We start from the raw sequence: 9,915 nt of genomic DNA on the forward strand, positions 1-9,915 counted from the left end.
TTTGCCCACCCTCTCAAATCAATTTGTTTTGGGTAAAATAAAAATATCTTAAAAGTAGAGGTGTCAAGCCAGCAGGTAGCATGGTAATTAAGGCTCTGGATGGTGGTTAAGGTGCTAGACTCCCACACGGCCAATCATAGTTCAAATCCTGGACCCGGTGGCTTCAAAATCACCAAGTGCATGTATATGCACGGTGCCCCAAATCCCGAGGAGACTGGAGGAGAATTAGTGTGGCCATCCTTCTTGGGGGGATGATTTCCCACTTTCTCTGTCTCTGTTTCTTTCGGGTAAGCACCCACACCCTATGGCAAAACCCTAAAAAAAAAGAAAAAGTAGAGGTGTCTTCAGTGGTGGGACTCATCCTATTTCTTGTCTGGGAGCTGCCTTTCCACTTATTATTTTTCTTCTCTTTTCATCACCAGCAGCCATTAGGTTGTTGGGAAAGTCATGAAAAATTATTTTACCATGTTTTTTATGCAAAAAAAGTCATGACTTTCCCAACAACCCAAGAATATTGATTGAGCGCCCCTTTAAAACACAGTGTTATCAGGTACTAAAGAATCAGTAAAATTATTGGAACCAAAACAGATGGCATAATGTTTACATCACTGGACTCCCATGTACAAAAATTGGGTTTTTTTGGAGAGCTTTTTGCTATAGGATGTGTGCGCTCGCTAGGAAGACAGAGAGAGACAGAGATAGAAAGTGAGAAATCACCCCCCCACCCCCCAGGAGGGATGGTCCACGCTGCAATCGCTTCTCCTCTATCCTCCTCTCAGGATCTTGGGCACGCATGCCCACATGCCTGGCATGAGTTTAAGCCACCAGGTTCGGGATTCAAACCTCGGTCAACTATATGGGAGTCCAGCAACACAGCCATTATGCCACTGCTGGCCCCCCAAAATTAATTTTTAAAAGCCTGGAAAATAGGGACTGTGTGTTAATATCCTGCAGGCTGGAGGACCACACAAATATCTGTTGTCTGTGTCTATTATATGAATTCACTTCTCACAGGAATAACTTGAGGATGAGGGGAGAAAGAGCATCTCAGATTAAATGGGGAGGGACATATATTAAACCTATTTTTCATTAATTTCTCATTTTTTTTCACAGGACACTCTTGATCCCACTATTTCAGATAATTCAGAAATGGTAAGAAACTTTAAGAGACAAAGTTGCCTTTTTGTTTCTTTCTTTCTTTTTTTTTTTTTTTTTTTGCTATTGGAAGAGTGTGCTGGCCAAAGAGATACAGAGTATTTTGTAAAGTATGTTGTAAAAATTGGCAAAAGTAACATTTTAACCACAATGTGAAGACATTGTTAGAGTCCCTTGAGGGCCTTGAAAGGGGCCATTCAGTTAAGGGGCCCTGAAATTTAAACTCCCTTATCTTCAGGTAAACCTACCTCTGGACAACTTAAGTCAGGTACCCACAAGGATAGGAAGCCATTTTCACTGTATATTAGGCACAGACTGAGTCACAGAGACTCAGAGAAAACAGTGCTATGGTGGAACTATTTTACTGGTATGTTTGATATGTAAGGTAAATTTCAAGTAAAAATAAAAATATCTAGAATGTGGGGTGTCAGCCCATGGCATGGCTGGATCCCACATGGCTGACTACCTAGTTTGGTTTTGTTCTGTTATTTATTTGTGCCTTCTTTTAATTTTTTAAATAAACTTCTAGTTCTAGCTTGCTATTTGCTAATATTCCAGTAAGAAATTTTGTATCTGTCTTCATGAGGGATGTGAGTGGATCTTCAAAAAGTTAAGTGATGGGGCGTGGTAGCGCCTGCCCTATGGCAAAAAAAGTTAAGTGAAAATGTGCATTATTAAAAAATGATGGACAAGACCAGCAGATGGCATGATTAGATCTCTGGACTTCCACGGAGTTGACCATGATTCAAACTCAAGCTGGGTGCATGTGCATGCGTGCCCAAAATCCTGAGAATGGAGGAGAAGGGATTGTGGTGTGGCCATGGGAGGGGGGGGGAATTTTCTTTTTCTCTTCTCTGGCGAGTGCACACATACCCTATACCCAAAATCTCTTAAAACAAACAAACAAAAAACTATAGGACCAGCAGGTGGCATGGTAGTTAAGGGCGCTGGATTCCCACGTGGCAGACTACGGTTTGATTCCCAGACCTGGTGGCTTGCTTTCTCACTTTCCCTCTCTCTCTCTATCTCTCTCACTCTGTACTTCTCTGGTCAAATTAAAATACATAAAGTTGAATAAAATAATTGTTTAAAAAAAAACAACTATGAATGGATTTGAAAGTTTTTTTTAATACCAACATAAACTTATACTTTACTTCCATTTTTCCATGAACTTTTTGAGGTACCCTTGTATTTATAGGCTTGTTTTCTTGTAATATGTCACTGCACCCGGCCTTTAGGTGGACCCAGAACTGAACCAAGGCCCTTCATATGGTCCCAGCATAGTGTCTTAACATGTGCCACGATGGCTGGCTCCAACATCTTCCTTTTCTAATTTAATTCCACTGTGATTAGAGAATATACTTTATGTAAGTTAAATTATTTTAAATCTGTTGAAATTTGTTTTATGCCCAGAATATGGTTTATCTTAGTAAATGTACACTTGAAAAGAGTGTATATTCTGTTATTATTGGTTAAATTATTCAAGTCTTCAATATCCCTACTGCTTTTCCTCCTTTATCTATACTACATTCATATTGACTGTCTCCATAACTATTTTATCATTTATTGAAAGAGGAGTATCTAAGATCGTACCATGTATTTCACCTGAATGAGTTTGAATTTTCTGTTCACTTTGCTATGGGGTGTGCATGTTCACCTGCCAGGGGGTAGGAAATAAGAAATGACCCCCAGGCCTTCTCCTCCAGTCTCTTCTCAGGATTTTGGGCACACATATTCACCTGACATGGTTTTTAAGCTACCTGGTCTGGAACTTGATCTACGCAGTTGGCCGTGTGGGATCTAGCTGCCTTAATTTCCATGTCACCTACTGGTCCCAATTTATTTTTTTAATTGTCAGAGGGCATATGCACTTACCAGAGACAGGAGAGGGAGAGAGCACCCCGCAATGAGGTGCAGTCACCCCACAATCCCTTCTCCATCCTATTGGGGTTTGGAGCACCCACCCACACATGCACCCTGTTTTTCAAGCCACTAGGGCAGGAATTCAAACCACAGTCAGCCCTGTGGGATCCAGCTCCTTTCTGCCCTTTTCTTTCTATCCATTTATTTGGTTATTTTTAATTGCCAGAGAGTACGTATGCTTGCTGGAGACAGACAGACACAGGGAGAGAGAAACCATCCCCACGTGGAGTGTGGTCACTCCTCAGTTCCCGTCTCCATCTCTCCATCCTGTCAGGATTCCGAGCAAATGTGTGTGCAGCGTGGTTTTCCAGATGCCCAGGCTGGGCTTAAAGCCCCTGGGTCTTGACTTTTTATACAATCTGACAATCTCTGCCTTTTAATTGGGGCGTTCAGACCATACACATTGAATGTGATTATTGATCTGTTTGAGTTTAAATCTATCACCTTGCTACTACTATGAAGGTTTCTTTTTTTTTAATAATTATTTTATTTTTATTTATTCATTCATTTTTTTTTTTTTAATTTGACCAGAGAGAGACAGAGGTTGAGAGTGAGAGAGAGAGGAATTGAGAAAGCAAGCCACCAGATTTAGGACTTGAACCCTGGTCAGCCATGTGGGAGCATCCAGCGCCTTGATCACCACGCTACCTGCTGGTCTCGTACTATGAAGGTTTCTAATGACTTCACTTCGTTTTCTTTGTTGGCTTATTAGCTGAGTCTTTTTCTTATTTTAGGACATAAATATTTGTCTTAGAGATGTCAAGTTGAGTCTTCCAGTTCACATAATGAAGATCAGACCACCTAAACCAGTTACAGGTAAATATAGTTTAACTAATATTCTCTTTGCTTTTGCTATTGGTTCTCCATTTTTTTTTTCCTTCTGCGCCTTTCTCCACATTTCCCATCTTTTCTATTTATTAGCAACAGTACCTAAATTACAAGTACAGTTCTGAGAGAAAGAAATTTAACACTTATAAGTTCTGGGACCTAAAAACGTTTCCTGCACCCTGCGGAGGGTGCTTCTCTCTCTGTCACACACGCTCTCACTTACAGGTACACACACTCTTATCGTGAATAAAGGGAAAAAATTAAAATGTACTAAAATACAAAATTAATAGGGAAATGCAAAAGGCCAAGAATAGCTAATCTACTCCTGTAAAAGAATGTGTTGAGGGGCCAGCAGGTGGCAGGTTGGTTGAGACACCGGTCTCCCATATGGTTGACTATGGTTTGAGTCCCGGACCTAGCGGCTTGCTTTCTCACCTTCCTTCTCTCTCTCTCTCTCTCTCTGCCTCTCTCTGGTCAGATTAAAAAATAATAATAAATAAAACTTAATAAATATATCTTTTTAAAAAAGAATATGGTGATAGGGCTTGGTTTATCAAGACATGTTACAAAGCTGCAGTGGTTAAGATAAACACAGATGAGCAAATAATAAAAATATAGGTAGATAGAAATTGCAAGTATTAGGATAGATGAACGAAACAAGGTTGAGAGGCCAGGACAGACCCAGGTATAAAGGGATACTTGATGGATGACAGAGGTATCACTACTGAGCAGAGGCCGAAGGACGGTCCTTACGTGGTGCTGGTTGTCCATGAGGACAGAAAGCACAACCTGATCCCTTTGTTATACCATGCACTAAACTAGATTCTAGATGAAACGTAACAGTGAATATGAAAGGCAAAACAGTAAAGCTTTTAGAATATGAACAATATCTTAATTACCTTTGGTAGGAAGAGGATGGGACTGCCAAATTATGTGGCTCTTCGGCAGCGGCTGAAAAGTGACGGACACGGCAGGTCTGGGCCCTTGCTTAGCCGGGGAGACAGCAGCAGTGACTTAGGTCTCTAGCAGCAGCATGAGCATTTCCCTGGCCTCCTCTGCAGGGGTTCTGTAGGCCAGAAGCAGAGGGAGTGACGCTGGGAGGGAGATGCAGGAGGAAAGAGAATCGCTCTGCCTGGGCGCTCAGACCAGCTACAGAGCAAGAACCGACTGCTGAGGATGATGGGCGCATGGAGGAAGGAGGGGAGATCAGCAAAGGGGGAGTCCAGGGGTTAGCTCATCTGGAATGTTTCTGATCTAGGCACCTTATTTAAAAGCCCTTTGGAAGTCTTCGCGAAGATAGAGGACTGCTACGGGCTGGGCTCCGGGCAGAATCACTTCATTAAGGACACTCAGTGGGAGCAGCAAGTGGAGATCTTCAAGGCGTCCTACAAGAAGTACCTGGACGAGGAATGGGAAGAGGAGCCGCTCAGGTGAGCCGGAACCAGGCCCAGCTATAGCTCCCCAAAGCTCTGGTGTCTTGGCACCTACAGAATCAGCACAAGGACCAGAGTGGGACAGAGAGAGAGAGAGAGAGAGAGAGAGAGAGAGAGAGAGAGAGTGTGCAAGCTGCCAGGTCTGGGACTCAAACCACAGTCGGCCATGTGGGAGTCCAGTGCCCTTAACCAGCACATCACCTACCGACCCCCTGGTGTGATTTTCAAGCTGCCAGGTTGAGAACTTGAACCAGGCAGTTGGCGATGTGTGATCCAGTGCCTTAACCTCTATGCCACCTGCCGGCCTCACAAATCAGTGCTTTTTAAAGAAAAGCCCTTTTTGGGGCTGGTAGGTGGCGTGGTGGTTAAGGGTGCTGGACTCCCACATGGCCGACCACTATTTGAGTCCCAGACCTGGTGGTGGCTTGCTTTCTTACTTTCCCACTCTCTCTCTCTTTCTCTGGTCAAATAAAAACATTAAAAATAAGTAAATAAATAAAATAAAATAATAATAATGATTTTTTTTTAAAAGACCCATTTTATCAGCACATCCCTGGATGTATTGCCCTGCAGGATAAGAGCGCATTTATGCACATCACCTAAGTGTCCCAAAAGGTGCATCTTCTGGGGGAGTTCTTCCCTGCCTCATGTGACCTGGGAGCAAGTCCCAGCCTCCCGGCCCTCACTGAGGTCCAAGGTCTGCACACCCACTGGGATAAGCACCTGTTGTGTGATCTGCCTCGTGGCCCTGTACCCCCAGGGGCTCCATCCTAACTACGCCTTTTTTTTTTTTCAAGAGGTTTTTGCTATAGGGCACGTGCATTCGCCAGACAGACAGAGAGAGACATAGAGACAGAAAGCGAGAAATCACCCCCCAGGGGGGATGGTCACACTGCAATCCCTTCTCCTCCATTCTCCTCTTGGGATCTTGGGCACGCATGCACATGTGCCGGGAGTGAGTCTTTTAAGCCACCGGGTCCGGGACGCAAACCGCGGTCGACTACATGGGAGTCCAGCGACATAGCCATTACGCTAACTGCTGGTTCCCATAACTACGCCTTTTTTTAAAAATAAATTTTTGAGATGTTTTTGCTATAGGGTGCATGCACTCGCCAGAAAGACAGAGAGAGACTGAGAGATGGAAAGTGAGAAATCACCCCCCAGGGGGGATGGCCACACTGCAATCCCTTCTCCTCCATTCTCCTCTCAGGATCTTGGGCACACACGCACATGTGCCTGGCGTGAGCTTAAGCCACCAGGTCGGGGACTTAAACCACAGTCGACTACACGGGAGTCCAGCGACACAGCCATTACGCTAACTGCTGGTCCCAAAATTTTTTTTTTTTAATTTAACTTTATTTATTTTAATTTGACCAGAGAGAGAGAAAGTGAGAAAGCAAGCCCTGACCAGGTCCAGGACACGAACCGCTGTCAGCCACGTGGGAATCCAGCACCCTTCACCACTATGCCACCTGTCAGCCCCCCTAACTAGTCACTTCTGGTCTTGGCACCACACTCTGCCAGCATCTCTCCTTGCCAAGGAATGTGCAGGGCCCTGACTCATATTCTTCCTTTCCCAGTATGGCCACCTTCTACTTCCTCCTTCCTAGTCGCATGCTCGGTCTGCCAGCGGAAGTCAAGAGCCCTTCAGGTAAAGGACTATGAAGTAAGTGGTTGTCACAGGCAGGGGTGGCTTTGGGGAATCCCTCCACAAACCATCCTAGAGACAGTCCATGTGGCAAACTTTCCCTGGAGAAGGAATGAAGACAGAAATGAGGTTGCCAGCTGTAGCTTAAGAATGTCAGGACCTGTGGCCTGAGCCCAGATTCCCTGATAACGGAGGAGGTGCTGCCGTCAGGGAGTGACGATCAGAGGACAGTGTGAGCACGCATAGCCAGGCTGCTCCTGGAGGTGACCTCATCTTGTCGAATATGCTATGTAAGGGTTGGCTCCGTGGCCTAGAAGTTAAGGCAGCCAGATCCCCCATGCCGACCATCCCATCTGAGTCCTGGACCCAGCCACCTGAGACACACACTGGGCATGCGTGTGTGCATGCCCTAAATCCCAAGAGGATGGAGAAATGAAGAGGAAAGGATTGTGGTGTGGCCATTCCCCATGGGGGTGTTCTCTGTTTCCCCTCGCTCTCTGCTGAGCACACGCATTCTCTAGCAAATTAAAAATTAATAAATAGGGGCCAGCAGATGATGTAGTGGTTATGTCATTGGACTCCCACAGGGCTGACTGCGGTGTGAGTCCCAGACCTGGTGGCTTGAAAATCATGCCAGGTGCATGTGTGTGCATGCCCAAGATCCCAGGAGGAGAATGGAGGAGAAGGGATCATGGCATGGCCATCCCCCCGGGTGGTGACTTCCTTCTATCCCTCTCACTATCTCTGTCTCTGTCTGCACCCTAAGGAAAACAAACAAACAAACAAACAAACAAACAAAAACCTCTAAAAAAATAGAAAAAAAGACAAATAAATAAGAAAATGTTCTTTAAAACACTAAAAGCCAAACAGATGTGAATTTTCTAGAAGACATAAAAACAGCCAAAGGAGAGTTGTGACCTCCTCCCTGCCCAGGAAGGCACATGGGTCCCCTAGGAACAGCTCTCATGGGGTGCCCAGCCCCTCTTCCCCTGGAAGCTCACCCTTCTGTGGGATGCTCCCCCCTAGAACAAACCACTTCAGACTTTAGATCACCTTCCTCTTGGGCAAAGAACTTCTGTGTAAACCAAAGGCCACGCAGACCTCTTACACAATGCCCTTCTCCTCTCTCTCCCAGGGGCAGCCTGTGTCCTTGGCATACACTGGACTGGAAGTCACAATTTCTTTCTCTACTCACCGAGTCGAACTCTGAAGGATAAAGCTGGTACTTTTCGGCTGAGATGGGAATTGCCTCATCTCAGAGCTCCCAGTACATGCCCACCCCCAGCTTCGCTGAGAGTGTGCGACCGACCCATCGGTGTCATTTTTGGGGACCAGAGCTAGGCAGACAGGCAGCAGTCCATAGATCAGTGGAGACAAAGCCCAGAGTCAGGTCCCCAGGGCAGTGAGGATAAGAGAGGGGCTGGGCACCAAAAGGCTGTGCTAGTTCTAGCCCAGCTGTCTGCACACCAAGTGGCCTCAGGCCAGTCCTTTCAGGCCTAGCCCTGTTTTCTCATTTCAGAGGCAGAGCTACCTGAGTACAGGAGTGCTAGCTACTGCGCGCACTTGTTGTAAGTAGGCACATCCAGAGCTTCCATGCATGAAAGCTCTTCGACTTTGCAAAACGCTAAAGAAATACAGGCGACGTCATTTTACAGATCACGGAGGCAGTTACACAAGCAAGCTCGCCGTGTCGTCGTCCCTCGAATGACACGCTTTCATTTATTTATCAATAGTATATACTTCAAAGGTAATGTTTACAGAACCCACAGAGGAGGAATGTCTCCTTCCATCCCTCTCCCAGACAGCCTGGCTTCTAACCCTTCTGGACTGACTGGCTGTGTGGCCTGGGGCAAGTCCCTCCCTCTGCTGCCTCATCTCTCACCTGTAAATGACGGTGCTAATAGGACTATGTCATAGAACCCGTGGGGAGATTAAACAGAATGATGCACACGAAGTGCCTGGCACCTAGGAAGTACCCTTCAACGTTAGCTGTGGGGTAACCGTAGCATGACTTAGTACAGCACCCAAAGGAAGGGCACTGCACCACAGAGAAACGAGCCCAGACAGGTGTCCCGGTGCCCACCTGTGGACAGGCAGCCAGCGTAGGTCTTGGGTGCCAAGGGGGAGGGATAGGCAGCTGCACAGTCTGGCAGGAGCCTGTGAGTGCTGTCCTCCCCACTAGACCCTGAGGGTGTGTGGCCCTGTGCTGCACCCATTACAGTCTCCCAGCTCTGCTCCTCCTCCTCCTACCTGGTGCTGGCCTGCGAGGACGGTGTGCTCACGCTGTGGGACCTGGCCGAAGGTGAGCGCCCTGCCTCTCTACCTAGCACCTGGGTGGGTCCCTGGGAGATGAGGCTTCAGGAGCTTTGGCATGCCTGCAGGCTCGAGGCCTTCTGTTACCGCTGTGTCCTTCAAGCCACCCTGGGGAGCTGGTCCTGCTTTCCCCACACACATCCATTCAGCCAACATTTATCATACAGTGTGTGCTAGCCGCTCCCACTGCTCACATATGTAGTGAGTGCTTGCTCTGTTCCGGCCCTGCACCAGGTGGCAGAGGTACGGCCACTGCCTTCACTCTCACGCTCCAGCACAGTCGGGAGACCATGGCGGCCTGGCCCTGCTCTCCCCACTCCCCCACCTCCACCCGAGTCAGCAGGAGCTCTGCTGGTACTGGAGCTCAGGGACCTAGAACGTGGGCAAAGTGAGACCAGAAACTATTCTCAGTGGGCTGTGCCCTGGTGGAGTCCCAGGTCCTGGGGCCAGCTTTGCAGGCCCCAGGAGCAATGGCATCTGCTTTCCCTAAATTGGCCATCTGGGCACTAGGCTTACTAGCTCCACCCTAAGAGGCCATGCATTGCTTGCTCTTCAACCTCACACCCTGCAAATCCCCCACATACTTACTGGCCACAGATGCTGCATCATGCTTGC

The 9,915-nt window shown here is 47.0% G+C and overlaps 1 protein-coding gene across 1 annotated transcript in view; it reads left to right on the forward strand.

The window, feature by feature from the left end:
- WDR93 (WD repeat domain 93) overlaps nt 1-9,915 on the forward strand; it is a 25,440-nt gene that overhangs the window by 6,329 nt on the left and 9,196 nt on the right. Inside the window, exons 6-11 of the mRNA XM_006152797.1 lie at nt 1,114-1,152; nt 3,813-3,894; nt 5,165-5,336; nt 6,920-6,990; nt 8,123-8,209; nt 9,170-9,289. Coding sequence (XP_006152859.1) covers nt 1,114-1,152; nt 3,813-3,894; nt 5,165-5,336; nt 6,920-6,990; nt 8,123-8,209; nt 9,170-9,289 — 571 coding nt within the window. The remainder of the gene's footprint in view (nt 1-1,113; nt 1,153-3,812; nt 3,895-5,164; nt 5,337-6,919; nt 6,991-8,122; nt 8,210-9,169; nt 9,290-9,915) is intronic.

Source organism: Tupaia chinensis, unplaced genomic scaffold (genome assembly GCF_000334495.1).
Source record: "Tupaia chinensis unplaced genomic scaffold, TupChi_1.0 Scaffold000359_1, whole genome shotgun sequence".
NCBI classification, from domain to species: Eukaryota; Metazoa; Chordata; class Mammalia; order Scandentia; family Tupaiidae; genus Tupaia; species Tupaia belangeri.